The sequence below is a fragment of the Triplophysa rosa genome, linkage group LG5, assembly GCF_024868665.1.
Source record: "Triplophysa rosa linkage group LG5, Trosa_1v2, whole genome shotgun sequence".
Classification (NCBI taxonomy): Eukaryota; Metazoa; Chordata; class Actinopteri; order Cypriniformes; family Nemacheilidae; genus Triplophysa; species Triplophysa rosa.
In genome coordinates this window covers 29,830,863-29,854,260 of record NC_079894.1, presented here as the reverse complement: position 1 = coordinate 29,854,260, position 23,398 = coordinate 29,830,863, and the positions used below count along the sequence as shown (strand labels likewise).

Sequence of the window (23,398 nt, the reverse complement as noted above, 5' to 3'; positions counted from 1 at the left end):
AAATAAACTGAGAGTAAAGTTTTAAAGGTGTATTTTTATAAACAACAAATGTGCTAATATATAATACGTATATCTACAAGTTCAATTGCAGTATAGTTGAGGTACAAATTAAAAACTAGTAGTGACCCTTTTATAAACTCAAAAGAGGGCTAATTTAGTCGCTAGCTGTGACTGTCACGTCTTCACAGTCGACCACGCCCCCTGCATCAGCGCTCTCACCCCGCTACACCCACACGTTCCCGCTCACCCGAATTCTAATGACTTTCACCTGCACCTCATCAACCGGACACTATATGTTCTCCCTTTACCCAGTGTTTGTTGTCTGGTCTAGTTGTAATTTTCTTATTGCTAGTATCATACCCGGTTCCCGTGGATGGGGTTTGACTCGTGGTTTCGCGTTCCGTGGATGTTTTTGTAGTGTTTTGTGTATTATTCAGGCAATGTATTACTTTTGAGGATTTCCTTAGTTTTTGCACCTTTTTACCTTCTGGATTATATTTTTGTGGATTACCTTTTTTTGTTCCTGTTTTGTTTGCTTAAATCTTTTTACCTACACTTTACCCCTGTGGCATCGTCTGTCATCTGTGAACTGTTACACTAGCGGTATTGAAATTTTGCACTTACTAGTATAGTATAAGTATAATACTGTGGTTCATTGATATTACTATCCATAAAGAAAACTTAAAATATGATTTAACTTAAGTATACACAATAAAATGTACTATTTTACCTTTTAGTAAGGACAGGCAAGACTCCACAAGTCAGAGGAATTGAAATGTTATATATTTATTTATTTTGCTACATATCAGCAGTGAGTATTTGGCTACAACACACATTTAGTAAAAATAAGGAAGGGAACACCACCGTAAATTAGTCATAGATCTACAGTGAGTTACATTAGGGAGACTGCTAAACTGCAGTCCAATTTACACGGGACGCTTTTACACCGAAACACTTCATGCGTCTTGGAGTGACTTGATACAATAACGGAAAATCCAGATGTTAATGTAGCCAACAGACAAAACTGATGAATCAAAGCACATGGGGAAAACTAAGAATTGTGCTGCTGCTTTTCAAAATCCCAGGGGTAAAAGCTAGAAGTGTTTGGATCAGAGCCAAATAACATTTCTGTTACACTTTGCTGTACAGAATCAGAGGAACACGAGGACACCATTTTACTGAGCTCAGAACAAAAATAGTCAATATCAGCAAGGTCAGACACTTTTGAAACATTGACAGTGTGATTCGTAACATCTTCAGCTTGTTTGGACACCGAGGAGTCAACAGCAGTTGTAATACACATCTCAGGGTTGGGTTCAGAGGTTTTCCACACAGAGTTTGAATAAGCGTTTGATGCCATTAAGATAGGTTTGGTTTCTCCACAAGCTGGAGATTTGTCTCGGCTTAATTCAGGCCTTACATTTTTCGCATTACTTTCATCATTACTGTTTCCTCTCTTATGTGGAAAAGGACCGAAGGTGTAGCAATCATCAGATTCAGAGCCACTGTGATGATCACTCAGCACATCACAGGATACAGTGTTGAAGAAAGACATCACCTTCTCATCAGAATTGCTCAGATCTATGTAAACTTTCTGAGGACTAAAGGATTGACAGTAACTCGTCACATAATCGGACTCGTAGTTCTCAATTTCAGAGTCAAATATCCCTGTGTCAATAGATTTTGGACTAAATGGATCGGCATTGTGGAATTCCCAGTTGCTCTCTTTACTCGTTTCCAAACATGGGTCTCGAAGAGCGAAACTATATCTGCTAGTGTCAACAGGGTCTTGATGAACAGCTGTAGGTGTATCGACCTCATGGTACCCAGAATCAAGTCTCGAAGCATCATGACAGTTTATGGTGTACATTTCTTCAAATTCAGATACACAGTCAGCTGACTCAGTGGATATGGGACTGAATGGGTCAAAATACTGGAGCTCAGATTTGCTGACGGTTAACCTTTCACAGCAATGGGAGTCAAGCTGTGGTGAATGACTGGACTCAAGGTTCTCATGAGCACAATGCTGGTCAGCAGATGCAAAGAAGTCTTGAATTATAGATTTTAAAGGTGAACCACATTCCGTATCCTGGACGGATGAATCGAGAATGTGTATTGCTACATTTGGATCATTAGCCTCTGAATTAAGCAAGCTTTCGCAAGCATTTGAATCATCAAGCGTTAGACGTGGAATATGTGAATCCCCACATGATTCACTGTCATTAGCACAAAGACTGTCTGTCGCAATCTCCGTCTCTACTTGGTTGGTGTTTTCAGGCTTAGGGGCACAACATTTAAATTCATCTGTGTCATTGAATTCAGGGCTCAAAGAATTTTCATTCCAAGACATCTGATTCAGAGAACCACATTTCTTTACATCATCGTACTCTGGACAAACTAGATCGGGATTATGTAACTCAGGGCTACCAGGATCTAATCGCACTGTGAAAAAGAACATATCTCCATATTTGTAGTCATATGCTTCTAAAGCAGAGCAATGGGCAGAGGTTTCACTCTTTATATCATGTGAGCCACCTGGATTATTAAGCTCCTTCTCACCATTTTCAAGTTCAGAATGGCAGCAATCAGCACTTTTTTCAACAGTGATCATATACGGACATCCAAATGTCTTGTCAGTGTCTCTTATGTCTGGATGTGTATCAGGGTCACATGGACTAAGAGGAAAGTCAGTATAGGAGCCTGCGATGATCTTCTGCAGACCACACAGAGATCCCGGCTGGACCCTGTCGTCCTCCTCTTCAACTGCACCAAATGTACTGCAGTCAGCCTCAAAGGAATCAAACTCTGAAGAACTGTGACTGTAGACATGGTCTTCATCAAGCGGTGGGCTAACAGCTTCAACTGACTGATTTGCTTGCACTGCATCAAGAGTTTGACCTGGGCTTGTGTTTGTTCCAACCTCAGGACAGGTATTACTGCGAGACCTCAGACTTTTACTTTCAGTGGGCACGGACACATGGCGAACAAGCCTTTCAGTGGAACATCGGGACTGAGCATCTAGTGGTAGGTTGACCGAAGTATTGAAGGTACCATAATCTCTGTCTTTACCAACGGACTGGAGAGGACAGTGCACTGTTTCGGGAAGACTCTGTTCTGCAGTGATGAAGCTATCCTGACAACCCTTTACCTCTGATATGTCAACAAAGAGCGTGTCGGAGGCAAAAGGATCTGTGCCTTTGAATGGGTCCCTTGGCAAACGTTCTGTGAAAAGAAAAAAACGTTAAAATTAGTAATGACTGACTCACAATGGATTAAACTAAATGCATTTCACTGCTGGGGAGTAGCTAACTCAATTCATTTCTACAATTTCCTTTTGTTTCAGTGTTCATTTTTTTTAGTTTATTATTTGTTACTGATTCCCTCACTTCCAGTTTTATCATCTGTATATATACAGCCGCAAAACAAATTAAGAGACCATTGCAAATTTTCATTTAATCAGCATTTCTAGATGTATTGTGGCCATTCCAGTCCAACAAAATCAAACCTCAGGAGTGACACAAAGTCATCCAACAACAATGTGAAAGACTGACAGCATGACAAGACACATCATAAATCCAGGTTATTACATCATTTTTTTCCATAAAAACATGCACAAATATTACTGGTGTATTGCTTATAAATGTAAACAGCTGCAGGATAAATGAAGAGACCAAAATTATGTTTAGGTTTATTTACTATTTCTTGTCATGTGTTAAAGTAAAATGATCATTTTTGTTTCATTCTGTAAACTAGTGACAACATTTTCTCCCCAAAATTGAAACAAAAAGGGTCAAAATTGCAAAAAGTTTCCATTTTCTTATTCATGTTTAAACAACACAATTCTAATGTATTTTTGTGTCATGAATCTGACAGGAAGAACCCAGATGCAGACAGCAGGTAGCAACAAAGACTTTATTTAAAACAAAAATCCACGATGGGACAAACAGCAAACAATACAACACTCAAAGCAAAACACTTCCCACGAGAGGGCAAAACCAATGAAATAAGAACAGCAAGAATAATTAGTCCACTTCACAGACGGGCAAGACCGGAACAGGGTAAACTTGACGCTGCGGAATAATTCCACACAAACTTTACACAAGACTCTGCACACATTGCAAAACGAACCGGCCCGGGACAGAGAACACGAGGGCCTTAAATGGGGAAAACTAACGAGGGAATATTGACACTGGGCAGGTGAGGGGAATGAACGCTAAGGGAAACGAGGGGGCGGGGCCAAGACACGCGACAGGAGAGCACATGGCGCAAAGTGACACCAAGGGCCACGTGCTTCCACACGAAACACAACAAGCACAAAAGACATGGTACTGTCAAGACCCTGTCCACAGAACTAGAAAACTCCTGACAAGAAGGACAGGATCATGACATTTTTGGACCAGTTCAAAAATGAATATTTTTTCTGTCTTTCACATTGTTGTTGGGTGACTTTAGATCACCCCTGAGGTTTAAAATTCAAGAGATACTGGACTGGAATTGACACAATACATGAAGAAATGCTGATTAAATTTAAAACTGGAGTGGTGTCTTTATTTTTTGTAGCTGTACTACCGGTCAAAGGTTTTAGAATACGTTTAGAACAAATGTTTCTCATTAGCTTAAGGTTTTGGTCTTAAGGTAAATGCTTAAATGTCTGAAATGAGTTTCGTAGTCAAAAATCTAAATGTCATTACAAACTAAACATTAATAGAACTCTCTTTGGGATGCATGACTTTGACTGAAGAGCAGCCAACAAGAGCACAGTCTAGATGGAAATATCAAAGTTACTTCATAATGTTTCATATTGTTGCTTGATAAAATGCCCAGAGAACATTTCTGCAAATTCTAGTCAAAAGGTGACAAAAATATAACTTAGCTTAGATTGTTAAGTCGCAACATAATTATCAGTAGTTCCTGTTATTACACATTTTTCATGAGTTTACTATCTTTCTAAAATGTGGAAAAAATGAGTAGTAAGTGAGTACGTTTTCTAAAGCCTTTCAGCGGTAGTGTATACAGTACAGCCCTCCTTCTCTATGGATGCAGAAAGGATCTTCGCAGTCACAGTTTGTCCTTGCACACAGCTAGTTTACAAACTGTGATGTAACCTGTCTGATTATGAACTGCTGATGATGAGGTAAGTGTCAGGGATATGGGGGGGAGAACCCAAGCAGCAGCGGTGAAGGGGTTTAACAAAGATTTAATAATAATTAACAAAATACAAAACAAAGACCCACGAGGGGGTAAAACAATAAGGACACAGGGCATAAATAATAATTATAGGCAAAACAGGAACACAGACTAACTAAACTAGACTATTACAACACTCGACAAAAACTACACTGACTAGACTTGACAACGATTACATACCAAAGAACACTGTTCACTCAAATCCTATAACTGGAATGCAAGTAAATAAATAACTAAATAAAAAGAATGAATAATTATTAATAGAACCTTTGGGTCAATTAAAGGAAAATCAACAAGTGAAGAGTTTGGTACCAAAATGAGATGACTCCGTTTTTAAACATTTTCAAAATTCATGTTTTTTTATGTTATCATGTTTTTATTGTGTTAGTTTGCTGTATTTTTTGAGTTATTATGGCTTAAATCAAAACAAACCAACTGCAGTTTGATTGATATTCATTGGAATGCACAATAAAAAAACATGATTTTTGAAAAATCTTAAAAACAGAGTTCTCATTTTGGAACCAAACTCTTCAAATGTACGTAGCTGCAGCATTCGACAGTTCCAGTCACGCAGCTGTAGTGCATGAGACAGATCAAACACACAATCACTAGTTATATTTCTTGAATAGAACTATAAGACCCTCACCCATCAAGCAAGCTAGCCACATGTCAAGTTGTTTGTAGTCCCTGAGCATGACTATTCTCGCTGTAAGCTTTTAATGCTAAATTATCCCCCCAAATCTTGATTTCTTTGATTCAGATACAGTATAGTTGATCATAACCAATTATAAATTCATCCCAGTTTGGGCTGATACTTGTTTTACATAGAGAATGGTGGAGAATGTGGCAAAGCTCCTGATAACTCTTGCTTTTTTTGTGGTGGAGAATGCAATAGTGTTTAAATAACACCACTGAATTCCCATTCAGTCTTTGCATAGCTACTAGCACGTGCTCGAGTCACAAAAGCAGCAGTGCTACGATCGTTTCAGCGCTGAGTCTATGCGCCATCCATACACATCTATGGTTTGGGCTACCTGACCCACTCGCTCAAAATACTCACATTCACATTGTTTGTCATACAGCATATTTGAAAAAAAAGTGATTTGACCAGATGTTTCATCTTTTACACACACCGGTTCCCCTCAGTGTTTCCCTCGTGTATCGCAAGACTTGATGAGTCCCCGTTTTCATTGTTATACAGTAGGGGGTGCTGTTAAACATGTTTTGAAAGAATACAGCATTTACAGATCCAAAAACAAGCAACTGCTCTTGTCTGTTTTCATCATCGTTCTTAATCTGATCTGGATGAAGTCTTTGACAAAAAACATTTATTCAGCTTTTTTGTCCATTTAAAAAAACTAGACAAGTATACTGTGCTTTAGCAAACTGAGTCCAGTTTTGATGCACTTGTATATTCTGCACTTTTTGCTGATGTGATTGCTTCCATTGTTTGCCTCATTTTGGATAAAGCATCTACTTAATGACTAAATGTAAAAGTAAAATGTATGTTTGAAGAAAAGTTCCTGAAGATAGTATAATTTTTTTTAAAGCAGAGGCTCTGTTCTCTCTTTTGACATTTGGGGGTCAAGTGATCAAAAATGCTTGCGCTGGCTGAACATGATTTCTACCACAGATCAAAGTTTAAGTTTCGATGCATGTGGTAACAAAGAATGTGGACTCAATAAAAATAAAAATAAGCAAAGGTTTTAAACAGAGCATTTCAAAGTTACCAACCTGTCACATCAGCCTTTGGAAAATGGTCATCTCCAAAAACATCACCTGAGAAGAAGGAAAAACAAACAGGTTGACTCCTCGATCGTGAAGTGTGCAATCCAAACACAATCTTGCGGTTAAAGCAGCACGCTCACCATCAGTGAAGGGGTTTGGACGAAAGAAATCAAACTGTCTGTTTGTGGTCTGGCTGTGCTGAACCATCTCAAAATCTTCCTCCTCCATATCAAAAGATTCCAACTGTTCCAAAAGAGTAAAAAGTCAACATCCATGACGAGTCTAACACCAACAAACAATTACACAAAAAAATGTCTTTGGCAATTACAGCTTAGTCAGGCTGCGAAGACAACAAAACGCTAATGACTATTCTGTGCTACTCACTGAAGTGAATGAAAGCGTGCTTTCTGGGCTTTCTGTGCTTCATGTGCAAAACAACGGGGGAGTAAATAAATATACGGTAAGCCGCAAATAAATGTAGAAAGTTTCACAAACATTTTTACATCCACAAATGCACAAAAAGCGAACCACAAAAAGCAATGGAATTCACAAAGAAATAAAATGAGATTGTAAAATATATATTTACAAATATGTTTGAATGGAATTAAATAATTGGCACGTGCACTTGTGGAGCAAGTCGGGTCACTTCTGCTTTTAAACATTTTCAACATCAAGACAATTCACAAACAGGTGAACTTTTCTGCGATTATCAATGTAAATAAATACACTGATAAAACGGTTAGAACTTAAACTTGAGAACAATACTGGGGCACGACGGAAAACAATGTTTTTGGTTTTTAAAGATGTGATGCATTTGTCCTGTGTACTTTCACTTATAAAACAATGTGCACGTTTTAAAGACGTGATGTATTAGTCCATTCACTCGTTGAGAGCACGTGCTCCGTTTTTTTAAGACAGAGCACATTTACAACGGTTGGGTCCAAATGGGACTAAACCAACCGTTGGGTTGTAAACGAAGAGGTATGATCCGGCATTTCTTAGTGTGTGCTGTATGTGCATCCTTTACCTGTGAAGTGGCTGATCTGAACATCACATCTTCTTCCTTGACTTCAGTCAATGTGATCTCCGTAAAAGACGACGAGCCGCTGCTTTTCTGTAAGCGATAGCAGATTATAAGCACATAATATCAATCACGTGATGCGATCACGAATGCTAACAGACGTACCAAGTTGTCAGCTGAACATTGTGTATCCACAGATCTCTCCAGTTTCACTTCCTCTACTTCCTGCTCGGACCTGATCTCTTCTTGGTGATTACGATCAAAGTCGTTCTCCACGTTTTCACATGTCGCTTTCTCTGGTATCTCAGTCACTGAACGTTCATCTGTCATGAAACCAGCAATCAACTCATCGAGCTTCTTTTTAACCTAAGCGAAACAAAAATGATAAAAACAATTGAGCATACATTTGACCTGTTTGCATCCACATCCACACTCCTAGCTCTCCTCGGGACGCCTCAGGAGTTATTGTTGTTTTCACGGCCTTTGTGTTTTGTATCTTTACTGAAGCCACTACAGTCCATTCAACAGCAGTGAGCGGTCTTGTTTGATTAATGTTGACATTATAGACTGCATTAACAGCACAAACCCTGATGCAGAACTAATATTTTGAGAAGTACTGGATTTCCATTTCCCTTTATTCACCGTTTGGATCAGAGGTGTTCAACCCCGCTCCTGGAGTCTCACTGACCGGCCGGATTCAGCTCCAACTCTAATCAAACACTGCTGAAGCAGCTGATCAAGGTGTTCAGGATCACTTCAGTATTACAGACGTGTGTATCGATGGTTTCATCGGATGCACGCACCGAAGTTAACTTCCGGTCTGAGTTTGGTTATCGGTCTGGCAAGTGGCTAGTAATACGACTTTTCGTTTAAATGAGCATTTTTAATCAGGCTCATACATTTACTTTCAGCAATAACAGATATTTCAGAGCGGTCAGAGTGTGGTATTGAGCGGGGTTTGAAGTTGTTTGAGTAACGTGTGAAGAGCATTCACTCAACATCGTAATCTCATTTTTGACGGAGGTGGCTTTGCATTTGAACTCTTTAATTTATTTGATATCTGATTAATATTAATATGATCTTAAATTCATATTTTATTGTAGCCTATATTAATTGTATAAAATTTCATTAAAACTACTGAACAGTTACAGATTATTGCGGAGGTCTGCCTGAAGTTAAGTTTGGGCTACATAACTTTTGCTTATGTTGGTCTATGGGAGCAGGTTAGATCTCAAATTTGCAAGGACAGAGGGCCTTCAGAAACAAGGCTGAAGACGTAGGGTTTGGATAGTTACTAATGTCTCTACTATTCAAACATAAGTTATTCAAAGACATTTGATATTACATTTATGCATTTGGCAGACACTTTTATCCAAAGCGACTCACATTGCATTGTACTATACATTTGTATCTAATAGGGATGTAACGATTCACCGTGAGCCGGTTGAAAATCGGTTGTAATGAGCAACGATTCAAATCGGTTGAGGCTTGAACTGAATCGCGATACATTTTTTGAACAGCAGGGGCCGCTATTTTCACTGCAAATCTAAACGTGGATGCTGATATTTCTTAAATGCAAAAAAATCCAAGAAAAGCACAGACAGTATTAGTTTGTTTATATTAAAGAGACTTTTTCTATTATTAATTTGTTATAAAATTGCAGTTTAGTTTTGTTATTTGAAATAAAACATTATTTTATCATACAAAGAAACGTGAAGCATTTAAGAAATAATGCAAGGGAAGTTGTTCATTTCTAATTTGTTTCAACTCATTTTTTCAAAATAAATCGTGAGTAAATCGTGACTAAATCGCATCGTGAGATCAGAATCGTGACTCGCATCGCATCGTGAGCTGAGTGAATCGTTACATCCCTAGTATCTAAGTATGTGCAATCCCCTGGGATCAAACCCATGACATTGGCGTTGCTAGCGCCTTGCTCTAACCACTGAGCCACAGGAAAGCTCAATTTGACAAGAACTGGGTTTTCTTGATGATCAAAAATGAAACGAAACGAGCAAAAAAATAAATTGAGATTTGTTGAGCCAGTGTGCGGCCATTTTGAGTGACAACAGCGATCATTTTGTTTACATCCAAACATGACTAAATTAGCCCAAAATATGAATCTTTTTTAGCGTTCAAGTTATGGATTGGAGATCTTGCTCGTCATTTGACAATAGAGAAAATTCTCTTTTGTGCTCAAAAATGTTATATGTGGCAACCATTTCTGACTTACCTTGAAAACATGGATGTTGCTATGAGTGCAGTCTAGCACTGCACATACTTTTTTCTTTTCTTATTAATGCATGCTATTGAACATGATCTTATTGTTTGGGTTTCTATATGTTGTATATATTCTGCCTTCCGGTTCCTGTCTGCATCGCTGCCGGCGGTTTGTTTGTATACCTGCACGTGCACTTCGTTTTAATATTAGTGTATTTTATTATCGTTACTTATCATTGTCGTTGCTAACTTATCCTGATATCTCAATAACCCTGTTCTTGTTATTTACTTGAAGATTCTAAACCAAAAGTGATAGTTAACTTAACGCCGTTAGCAATACATTAGCGTATTAGCTTGCTTTCTGTTTACACTGTGGAATATCATCTTGCCTCTAGTTTGTCTTGTGTGCTAACTGTTTCTCTTTTTAAGCGCATACACTCTGATTCATCGAGCAACCTTGGTAAGTCGGAATTGCACTTCAAACCCGGTGAGTTATGGCTTCTATTCCTATTATTGTTACTTGCACCTCATGTCATATGTTTAGCTTAGCCTTCTCTGTCAGCTGCGAGGGTTTTATATGCGATAAATGCAGGGAAATAGTAAGGCTGACAGAGAAGATCCTAGAATTAAACTCTCGCATCCAATCTTTATCTGAGGATAGTAAGAGTGTAATGACCATAGAAAACACTTTGATGCGAGCAACGTTAGCGCTCACAGCTCAGTTCCGGTTGAAAATCCCCCGCAGCTGGGAAACTTCGTGACTGTGAGACGGCGTAGTCGCAGGACAAAACATCACTCGACCGTTCCGATTACAGTCTCGAACAGGTTTGCCCCGCTCAGTGACGCACCGACTGAGAAACCTGCTGAAAGTGCCCTAGTTATCGGTGATTCTATTGTTCGGAACGTTAACATAGAGGCACCAGCCACCATAGTCCAATGTTTACCGGGAGCCAGAGCTTCTCACATCAAGTCAAATTTAAATGTGCTGGCTAAGGCTAATCGTAAATTCAGTAAGATTGTCATTCACGTCGGCACAAATGATGTTCGACTCCGTCAATCGGAGATCACAAAAGATAACATTAAAGAGGTGTGTGAGCTCGCAAGCATGATGTCAGACACTGTAATATTCTCTGGCCCCCTCACTGCTTATCGCGGTGATGAGATATAGAGCAGATTATCATCACTAAATGGCTGGTTGTCTGAGTGGTGCCTGCAGAATGATATAGTTTTTATAAATAACAGGAAGAGTTTTGAGGGCAGACCTGACCTGTTGAAACAAGAAGGTCTCCATCCCTCCTGGGCTGGGGCTTCCATCCTGTCTAGAAATATGGCACAAAGTCTTAATAATGCTAAAGCTTGACTCGCTGGGGCCCAGGTCAGGGAGCAGACAGAATGGCTTAACCAACTGCTTGCCATCTCACGTCGCAGAATACACAAAATGTACAACATGTAATAATCCCTTCTCCCAAACATCACAAAATAGAGACTGTGTCTGTCCCCCGGATTAGCAAACATAAAATAATACATAAACCTCTTGAAAGTAATTTAATAAACGTTAAACAAACTAAACATGAACAAAATACAGATAATCAACTGTTACGACTCGGATTGCTAAATATTAGATCTGGCTAGGGATAATGCACTTTTTGTTAACGATATGATAACAGATCATAAAATAGACATGCTCTGTTTGACAGAAACATGCCTAAAACCAGATGATTATATTACTTTAAATGAATCTGTCCCCCAAGATTATTATTATAAACATGAGCCTCGTCTAAAAGGCAGAGGGGGAGGTGTCGCAGCACTTTACAATAACTCTTTTAGCATTTCCCAGAAGTCTAACTCTAAATACAATTCTTTTGAAGTCATGGTACTTCATGTTTCAACACCTAATACTAAGGATAAAACATTTTTAAAATTTATTCTGGCTGTTGCATATAGGCCTCCAGGGCACCACACAGATTTTATTAAAGAATTTGGTGGGTTCTTATCAGAACTAGTACTGGCCACAGATAGAGTCCTTGTCGTTGGTGACTTTAACATCCATGTAGATAACTCAGATGAAAATTTTAATTCCACCTTCTCGGTAACGCTAGACAAAGTTGCTCCACTACGTTTAAAGAAGATTAAAAATGGCAGCCCAACACCGTGGTATAATGAACACACTCAGGCTCTAAAGAAAGCGGACAAAAAATGGAGCGCAACTTTAATAAAACTAAATTAGAGGTATTTCGTACAGCATGGAAGGATAGTATTCGAAAATACAGGAAAGCCCTAAAAACTTCTAGATCCGCCTACTTTTCATCACTAATAGAAGAAAATCACCACAAACCAAGGTTTTTATTTAACACAGTGGCTAAATTAACAAAAAAATAAATCATCAGTGACTTTTGATCCTGTATATCAGCATAGCAGTGATGAATTTATGAACTACTTCACATATAAAATCCAAGATATTAGAGAAAGAATTATAACAATGCAATCAGAGCAATCAGAGGTGAAACCCGCTGAACAAACTAACTACAGCGCCCCTAAGGAGAAAATGCAATTATTTTATACCATAGAGCACGATGAACTGTCTAAAATCATTAGATCATCTAAATCAACAACATGCATGCTAGACCCTATACCTACAAATCTACTGAAAGAGATGCTCCCAGAAATTATAGATCCTCTTCTTAGTATTATTAACTCATCTCTGACATTAGGACATGTGCCTAAAGCATATAAGGTGGCTGTTATAAGGCCCCTTGTCAAAAAACCCCAACTCGACCCTAGAGAACTAGGGAACTACAGGCCTATATCGAATCTACCTTTCATATCTAAAGTTCTGGAAAAAGTTGTTTCAACTCAATGAAGAATTCCAGTCTGGATTTAGAGCATGTCACAGTACAGAGACTGCTTTGATCAGAGTTACAAATGATCTGCTATTGGCGTCTGACCGAGGTTGTATCTCGTTATTGGTGCTGCTAGACCTTAGTGCTGCATTCGACGCCATTTCACAACTCCTACATAGACTCAAAAATTACGTCGGCATTAAAGGAATAGCTTTGAAATGGTTTAAATCTTATTTATCCGACCGTTTTCAATTTGTAGCAATAAACAATGAAGTGTCACGCAAATCTCAAGTCCAGTACGGTGTACCACAGGGCTCAGTCTTAGGGCCTCTGCTCTTTGCATTATACATGCTACCTCTAGGAGATGTAATAAAGCGACACAGAGTTAGCTTTCACTGTTGTGAGGATGATACTCAACTTTATATTTCCGCGAAGCCTCAGGAAACACAGCAGTTCCATCGAATAATGGAATGCATAGTCGATATAAAAAACTGGATGAGTAATAACTTTTTATTACTGAAGTCGGACAAAACAGAAGAGTTACTTATTGGACCGAAAACCGCCATACGTAACAACCATATTGACGGATGTTCCATAAAACCCTCGTCGTCAGCAAAGAATCTTGGTGTTCTATTCGATAGTAATCTGTCATTTGAGAGCCACGTCGCCAACACCTGTAAAATTGCTTTTTTCCATTTTAAGAATATATTTAAACTACGTCATATGCTGTCAATGTCAGATGCAGAGAAGTTAATTCATGCATTCATGACATCAAGACTAGACTACTGTAATGCACTGTTAGGTGGTTGCCCTGCAGGCTTATTACAAAAACTCCAACTGGTCCAAAACGCGGCAGCTCGAGTTCTTACACATACAAAAAAGTATGAACATAATGCCCTACATGGTTTAGCTCCTCAGTACTTGAGTGAACTCCTCTTGTATTACAGTCCTTCACGTGCATTACGCTCTCAGGCGTCCTGTCAGTTGGTAATACCTAGAATTTCAAAATCAAGTGCAGGTGGTAGATCCTTTTCCTATCTAGCGCCTAAACTTTGGAACAGTCTTCCCTGCACTGTCCGGGAGGCAGACACACTCTGTCAGTTTAAATCTAGACTAAAGACGCATCTTTTTAATCTTGCATACACTACTCTTCCATAATATAAATCCTCTGAGGGTTTAGGCTGCATTAGTTAGATCAACCGGAACCAAAAACACAACTGATGTACTTGTTGCATCAAAGAGTGCAGAACAGTGCTCTACTCTCAGCCAGTCTTGTCTCATTGTTCCAAGGTTACCACAGCGAGCAGGATGCAGTTCATGTCCTGACCTGATGGTAGAGCGGAGAATGGGAAGTGGGGACCTGACAAGAGCTGAGATGATAGAGCTGGATAAAGAAGGACGCGGTCACTTGACACGTCTTCACTACAAAATTTCAAATGCTATTAGATTATTAATGATAATCTTAAATCTATAATTTACCTTATTAGTAAGTTTATTTATTTTTATTTAGCCTTGTTGTGCAAGCACTGTCGAGCTTGTGCAGAGGCAGCAGCTTTTGCCAGAGGGGAATTGGAATCACCTGGTTGGGCCTGGGTTCTCCTGAGGTTTTTTTTCTCGATTAGAGTTTTGGGTTCCTCGCCACCGTTTGCATACTGTTTTGCACTATTTGCCTGGCCGGGGGGGCTGGTTCAGAATTAGATTTTTAAGTTTTACTTAATTAATATTGCATATAGGAATTTATAGTCTGTTTAATATTTGACCTGTGCTTCTCTCTCCTTTATCTTAAATGTGTGCTTTCACTGTGCGTGCGTGTGTGTGTGTGTGTGTGTGTGTTTGTGTGTGTGTGTGTGTGTGTGTGTGTGTGTGTCTGTGTGTGTGTGTGTGTGTTTGTGTGTGTGTGTGTGTGTGTGTGTGTGTTTGTGTGTGTGTGTGTGTGTGTGTGTGTCTGTGTGTGCGTGCACGTCCGTGTGTGTGTCTTGCTTATAGTCAATATGTTTCATGTACAGCTGCTTTGTAACAATGAAAATTGTAAAAAGCGCTATATAAATAAAGTTGAGTTGAGTATATGGTGTGCATCTGTATATGTACTGAATGTGGGTATATGGATGCTTATATATGTGAAAGTGACTCTGTATGTAATTGTTTTTGATTATTAATACTGGTACAGTAACTGTTTGCTGGGGGGGTTCTGTTGAGGCAGGAAGTAAGGGTTGGGGTGTAATTCTATATTCTATATTCTGTAAAACTTACAGTATATCAATAAAAAGAATAAAGAAAATATCCATCGTTTTACAAATGTATTGTTTTGTGTCATGAGACATGTATTAATAACCCTGTATTACTTTTATGACAGTTAGAGCTGCACGATTCTGGAGAAATTGAGAATCACGATTCTTCTGTCTGAAACTGAGATCAAGATCACCTACGATTCTGACACCTAATAATAAATCTTAGTTTTTTGCTTGAACATTATTCGTGGTTGAACTCCATATACCATGATTAAAGCTGCCATGCCCGTGGGATTAAAATATACGAAAATATCAACAAAAAAAGAGAATAAGTTGACTTAATTGTGACCTGTAAGATCTCGTCAAATGAGTCCTGCAGTGGAGCAATCCGCACATGAATGTTTTCTGAATGTGCTTTGGCACAGTCCACTTCCATCTGGAGCTGCAGGACACTGTCACTCACTGCTCGCAACTTCACGTCATACTGCTGTATCGTCTGTTCCAACTCCTGCTGCTCCTCCTGCAATGACTGCAACTGCAAACACACAAGACAACACAAAACACACAGCTCTGACAATGACAAATACAGCAGTAACAGCAGGCATGTCTCTGCAAGACTGAAAGGTTTTAAAACAGTGGTCCCCAAACTTGGTCCTGAAGACCCACTTTCGATCCCATAAAAAACAACAGGAAGTAATTAATGAATAAGTGATGAAACACAAACAGCTTATATTTTTAAGTTTGATCAAATCTGTAAACCCTCTGCCTTCCTTTTTGAGCATGTCCTCCACACCACACAGACCTACCTATGATGGGGGTCAGCTCAATCTATGACACAGTCCTACAGGTGTACCTGTAGCCGCCTATTCACTGCACACAACATCCGGACTGCCTCGTGGCAGTCGTGATGACCTATCAATTCAATTCAATTCAATTTTATTTATATAGCGCTTTTCACAATGTGCATTGTTCCAAAGCAGCTTTACAGGAGAAAATGAGAAAAACTGAAAAAAAGACATGAACAAGATGTGTTAACAACTGTAACATTGTCACAACAACCACAGAGCTTATAGTGACAAAAGCTTCAGATCTTCCTCAGGTACTACATACTGTAGTAAAGCTCTGGTGCACATGGCATCCTTATACAGAATTGAAATTAAAGCATTGTTTAAGACACCTGTTTGTGCTATTTGCACCCATGACCAAAGTCGCATTTAAGATAGTACTTCCTTCAAAATTAAGAGGACAATTTAAAAATGTTACTGCAACATCTCAAGCTTACCACTTCTCTTTCTTGCTTCTCAAGATTCTCCATAATCTTCAACTGATCTCTCAGTTGTGACTTCCTCTCCTCCTGCCTCTCCACGGCCTCTTGTGTCTCACAGCGCAAAGTCTTGACCCTCTGAAGGGTTTCCTCCTCCATCTGCACTGCATCCTTCAGCTCCTGACAATGAAAATCACCATGAGAATTGTCGTTAATGATTATCAGATCATCATCCAGATTTTCCCCAAAATGTTAGGATTCATTTCTTTTATTTTTACATTTTTTTGTGGCCTTTTTGTAGTTTTTTTGCCACACATTCAAATCAGCAGTGTAGAAATTGCGATGGTAAGTTATATTAACAGTGTTAATTTCATTGACGAAAACTATGACGAAAGTTATTCGTCAACGTCATGTTTTCACTGACGAAAACGAGAAAATAACTCTAAATGAATGCATGACAACGAAAACTGTAATAAAAATATACTGACATTTTCGTCAACTAATAAAAACGAGACGAAAATATTCTTGTCCCACACGACGGACATCAGCTTTCGCGCTTGAGCTGCTTATCTGATATAATCGGTGGAGAGAAGCCTCAGGTAGAAGGGGAAGCACAGACATATATTCCGTCTCCATGCGAAAAAACTTATAGTGCCCTGTGGCTCAGTGGTTAGACCATGGCACTAGAAACACCAGAGTCATGGGTTCGATCCCAGGGATTGCGCATACTCCGAATCAAAATGTATAGTATAATGCAATGTAAGTCACTTTGGATAAAAGTGTCTGCCAAAAGGCAATGCATAAATGCAATGCCAGATGAGGGTGGAGGTACCCAGACGAGACTCAAGACATTCTCTGCCCAACAAAAGTGAGATTCATGCTGTAACAGCCAAGGGTGTGTCCAATTCGCACCGGTTTCATCGAGAAAGTGAAATAAATTCATGTGTATTGCGCTGCCCTCGGGTGACATTATTTATTACACAACTCGTTGGAATGCTTGATTCTCATTGGCCAGTCGTGACATTTGCAGGTTCGTTATTCCCAGATGACAACCGCTCAAAACTAATAGGGTAATTCCAGCGTTATGGATGTGACAATTGCAGTCAAAACTTGAAGTTTAAATTAATAAAGAAAATTAATTTGTTACCAATATATTGAACCATCTGTTTATATTTTTCTACAGCCTTAAAAATAGAGTGCAGACATCAGAAAAAAATCAGTATATGCACGAGTTTTCTGTTTAAAAAAAGGAAAAAATAATGCGTTATGGACGTGACAAAAAAAGATACACGTTTTTGGGAGACAGGAAGCTTTGTTGAAATTCTGTGAATTAAAATGCACAAACCAAAAGCAATAACACGCAACAAATGGAGAAGGGATGGCTCTTTATATAACATGAAATATTGATTTTGTTTTAATAAATGTTTTTGCATTCATAAGGAAAAAACAATGTTACTCCCGTGACATACGGCCGTGACAGCTCTGAAACCGGCACTTACCCGACTATGGAAAATCATGAACAAATGCTTTACAACCACAATCAGAGACTTCAAATGGATATCGGATATTGTCCTCCGAGATATCAGTAGATTCGGCTGCAAAACTCATCAACTTCATACAAAACAGCCACACTGCATGGTTTCATGTATTATTAATGTGTAACCAGCATCTGCGTTCAAGGAGACCGTGAGTGGCGGCGCTTGCGTGGATAATCTCGCGTTCATTGTACTTTCAAAGATCTGCTGTAGAGGCGCGCGAATATGCTCGCCTTTTTAAAGATGCGCATGTGACGCGTTTAGAGCGCGAATATGCTCGCTTTCTATGTAGGCCCTACTTTTAAAGATGCGCATGCGGTGCGTTTAGAGCGCTAATATGCTCGCTTTCTGTGTAGGCCCTACTTTTAAAGATGCGCATGCGGCGCGTTTAGAGCGCCAATATGCTCGCTTTCTGTGTACTTTTAAAGATGCGCATGCGGTGCGTTTAGAGCGCGAATATGCTCACTTTCTGTGTAGGCCCTACTTTTAAAGATGCGCATGCGGCGCTTTTAGAGAGCAAATATGCTCACTTTCTGTGCACTTTTAAAGATGCGCATGCGGCGCGTTTAGAGTGCGAATATGCTCACTTTCTGTGCACTTTTAAAGATGCGCATGTGGCACGTTTAGAGCGCGAATATGCTCACTGTCTGTGTAGGCCCTACTTTTAAAGATGCGCATGCGGCGCTTTTAGAGAGCAAATATGCTCACTTTCTGTGCACTTTTAAAGATGCGCATGCGGCGCGTTTAGAGTGCGAATATGCTCACTTTCTGTGCACTTTTAAAGATGCGCATGTGGCACGTTTAGAGCGCGAATATGCTCACTGTCTGTGTAGGCCCTACTTTTAAAGATGCGCATGCGGCGCTTTTAGAGAGCAAATATGCTCACTTTCTGTGCACTTTTAAAGATGCGCATGCGGCGCGTTTAGAGTGCGAATATGCTCACTTTCTGTGCACTTTTAAAGATGCGCATGTGGCACGTTTAGAGCGCGAATATGCTCACTGTCTGTGTAGGCCCTACTTTTAAAGATGCGCATGCGGCGCTTTTAGAGAGCAAATATGCTCACTTTCTGTGCACTTTTAAAGATGCGCATGCGGCGCGTTTAGAGTGCGAATATGCTCACTTTCTGTGCACTTTTAAAGATGCGCATGTGGCACGTTTAGAGCGCGAATATGCTCACTGTCTGTGTAGGCCCTACTTTTAAAGATGCGCATGCGGCGCTTTTAGAGAGCAAATATGCTCACTTTCTGTGCACTTTTAAAGATGCGCATGCGGCGCGTTTAGAGTGCGAATATGCTCACTTTCTGTGCACTTTTAAAGATGCGCATGTGGCACGTTTAGAGCGCGAATATGCTCACTGTCTGTGTAGGCCCTACTTTTAAAGATGCGCATGCGGCGCTTTTAGAGTGCGAATATGCTCACTTTCTGTGCACTTTTAAAGATGCGCATTTGGCGCGTTTAGAGCGCGAATATGGTGTGGAATATTTGTGTCACAAACTGCACGAAGACACATGGATTAGGATCCAAATGCAGTTTATTAGGGGGTAATCCAAAAACAAAATCCAAACGACAGCCATAAATCCAAACGCAGGTGGTCAGTCCAAACACAAACAACCATATCCACAGGGCAAAGGCTAAGAGTAATCCAAAACACGACAAGGCAAGGCAAGGACTTTTGGATAGCAGCGAACACAATAAAATAGTACTTAGGCCTTAAACAAATCGCATTGAGCTGGAAGAAAAGCTCTCCATTTTACTGCAGAGAGCAGCTCAAGAGCAGGTAAACCGGATCGTTATGCCGCCGTGGCAAATCAGATGTAATGTTGTTTTTGTACGTGAGCACGGGTGCTATCTGACTTTACATTATAGTTACAGAATTGTAAAACTACAACAGAGTATATGAAGTTCTGGCCAATTGTGAATATATTCAACGTATTGATTAATCTGCACTTTATGGGAACACGTCGTGGTCTATGGCAAAATGGGAAAATTGCATGTTGTCTAGTTAAGGCATTTATTAATTTAATCATTTTACTAGCCCACCCTCTAAACTGATAAGCCCCACCTTAGCACCCCCAAGAAAAACGTCCTGGCACTGCCCCTGTTTGAGGGGGGTCAAATTCAAAATGACCATTTTTCTCCTAAAATGTGAAGCCAAATTACAGAGGGTGAAAAACGACTTTGCCAATGGTGAGAGTAAAAACATGAGAAAAGCACTTTTTTGTCTTCTTTTTTAAAGCCTGCATGTTTATAACTCAAGACCAGTGGTCTAGTCCTAACAAAAAAAGTGGTGTACTATACTACACAACCATAACACGACCTCAAATGGCCAAATGACAGGGGACAGTGTGTTTGTTTGTTTGTTTTTCTAGTAACATATTTCAATTAAATATTTATGCATAATTCTTCACTTATGCTTTGAATATGAAGTTATAGAATTGGAAAAAAATTAATTGGTGAAAAAAGGTTGGAAAAAACAGGTCTATGGCAGTACGGTTGACCACAATACAATATTTTTTACAAAGCATCACATCTTTTTAACACATCCCATATACAAGATTACGTAAAAACATACTGTATGCAAGATTTTACAGAATACTGCCATCTCTGTGTCAATACTTGTTAATAATTTAAGGGGAAGATATTCATGTATGAAGTTAACATTGTGGTAAAAAACAGACTACATTATTTTAAATGTAGAATAAACGTAACGAGGAGGTTCAAAACGACTGTAAAGGGAATGAGGATACAGAGGAAATGTAAGGACTCTTGACTTGTGCGGTTTGAAACAGTAGGGCTACGGAAGTGCTTTGTTTCATTTAATCGCGTGTCATTAATGAACGCTAGTATTAAAAGACATGTCAAAGATTCGCGATGCATCATAAAGAGATAAATCAGCGCAAGAGAACCTGTGACTTCAGTGTCAATCTCTCTCGAGCCGGAGGCCCGGTGTTGTGCCGAAAAATGACTCCTGCCAAATTATGACTCCCCCATTCCCCACTAACATTATGGGGCGGTTTCCCGGACAGGGATTAGCCTAAACCAAGACTAGGCTTTAGCTAAATAAGGATATTTAAGGCGTTTTTAAAAACATACTTTACATTACTGTGTGCATCTTGAGACAAAACAATCGCACTGATGTATTGTAAGATATGCAAGTGCAAGTTGTTTTCGATCAAGACGGCACTAACATTTGAATTAGTCTGGGACTAGGTTTAAACCCTGTCCGGGAAAGCGCCCCTAGGTGTTAGGATTAGATGTGGGGGAGGGGTAAGGATTAGCTAATCCCCCATCAAAATCAATGAGAGGAGTCGTAATCTGGCGGGGAGTCAAAATTCGGCACAACACCGGAACAGATGAGAGGAGCCACTGCCGGTGAGCGCCCTTTAAACCAGCTCTGACTAAAAGTGAGCAGTTTTATCAATATTACCTGACGGCTTCACTTCAGAGGGACTCTTTCAGTCACTGACGGGACGAACTCCTCGCTGGCGCGTTGCCAACACTGAAGATGATGCGCTTGACGTGGTTGTCGGAGGCGGGGCCGCAAGACAGACTGTGTATTTTCTTAAGAAATGCACCAATTGTATGAACGAATTGTGAACGCGATACAGTTAAAGGGAAAGCAACCACAAAAGCATCTTGGAGACGTTAAGCAGGAGAACAAGTGGGTATACGCTCATATAGATCTTCAGAAGTCATTATACGCAAACAGCGCTGTGGAAAAAAGTAAGCATACGGCGTATGTGTGCCTATGGCCCCAACTACACCACTGCTCAAGACTTAAGATGTCTAAATATGCAGTTTTTGAATCTGTTTTTTTTTTTGTAACATTAAAATGAATAGAAACAGCATCTATACAATTTACAAAGTCTAACATGGGGATGCAACCTTCTTAATGGCTTGTAAGCCATGTTTGCCTAAATGAACACAATAGAAAACAAGTACCTTGATTTCAATGTTGTCAGAAGAGTCCTTCACCTGAGCCTGGAGCTCCACGGAGTCGCTAAAGAAACAAAATGTATCATTTCATTACACTGGCCACTGATAGTCTGCACATTCGCGAATAGTGTATATACACAAATAAGTGCAGAAATACGTGAGGTGAAATACTGATGATGGGGATGATAAATCATACTCCGTTTAATGGCATTATTTCAGTAAATGACGGCTTGTCATTGCAAACGAAGAAACTGTGGTAGTTGTAAATGCGAGGATAAAATGCGTTGACAGAAAATGACGCTGTAGGGTGATGAAGATCACGCGCGGTCGCGTGTACCTCTGCGCTGCTGCAGCGCGCGTTCTCGCCGGCCGCAGACAGTCCACGATAAAGCGCATCATTTTCAGACGTTACACATCACACGACACGCAAGCGGCTCATGCCATTAAAGAGGGCGTTTCTGCTGTCTGCGAAGTAAATCTATCAGATAATCTTCAGATCTGGTGAGGAAATGAGACTCTCTCCTTCAGTCTGCTCTCCGTCAGATGCGGCGGGAATCACGTGATCACGGGCTCTGGGCTCGTGACTCTCTGACGCTCGCCTGCAGGCTTCAAAACGCACCTGCTAGAAACATCTTCTGTGTTCACACCAAACGAGAGCAAGCACGTTGCACGCTCTTTATTCCTCGCGGGAAAAGTTCGTTATTTTCGCTTTTCGCTATGCGCGTCTTTGCATTGACTTTGTATGTAATTTACTCGCGCCAAACGCTTAATTCGCGTTTGTTGAGAACACAGCATAGCTACTAGTCAATTACTTTTAATTATTTGTTTGTTTGTTTATTTGTTTGTTTTTTATTCAACAGATTAATGGCCGTATAAACGTTAATTTTGCTCTTAATTTCGAACAGTGTATTATTTCATAGGCTCTGTCCGCATTACACCTTATCATCCAGGTGGTTTGTGTATCTGTAAGATTTTAGTGTTTGGATTACCCTTCAATATCCAGCAGCCAATTACGTGTTGGATGTTGTGGGAGTGTAGCTGTATCAAGCTCATCTATTTCCTCAAAGTGAACAGTATACATAGAGCAAAACATGGCGTTCCTGAAACTGCCCTGCGCTAAATAAGAGCACCGTGCAATGGACTGTCTTGCGTCTTACACAAATACTTATAGTATATAGTATAATCTGTCACCCCTTTATTCCCCAAACGTTGCATGTTGTTCCCCTTTACCTACAGATATGTAGACCGAGGTAGCCTACATTATTGCTACAATTTACGCTGTAAATTCTGTTTATGCGGTACGGCTTTAACTCATTACACGTTCTTGTTGCAAAACATGTAGTTAAACAAATAAAACTAACTTCACTTATCTTGGTGCTCAGCAGACTTTAGCATGTTACAACAGAGTGTATCAAAAATAATTCCCAACTGACTCTGT

The 23,398-nt window shown here is 39.8% G+C and overlaps 1 protein-coding gene across 1 annotated transcript; it reads right to left on the bottom strand.

The window, feature by feature from the left end:
• Window positions 1-761: 761 nt before the first annotated feature.
• si:ch73-140j24.4 (uncharacterized) lies at window positions 762-22,779 on the bottom strand. The gene is made up of 9 exons (XM_057334119.1): window positions 22,298-22,779; window positions 21,967-22,024; window positions 16,507-16,668; window positions 15,574-15,759; window positions 8,102-8,302; window positions 7,943-8,029; window positions 7,056-7,158; window positions 6,922-6,966; window positions 762-3,222 (listed from the first exon to the last, which is right to left on the bottom strand). Exons 1-9 carry the CDS (start codon window positions 22,357-22,359, stop codon window positions 1,052-1,054), a joined length of 3,075 nt encoding a protein of 1,024 aa, XP_057190102.1. The 5' UTR covers window positions 22,360-22,779; the 3' UTR covers window positions 762-1,051.
• Between the last annotated feature and the right edge of the window lie 619 nt (window positions 22,780-23,398).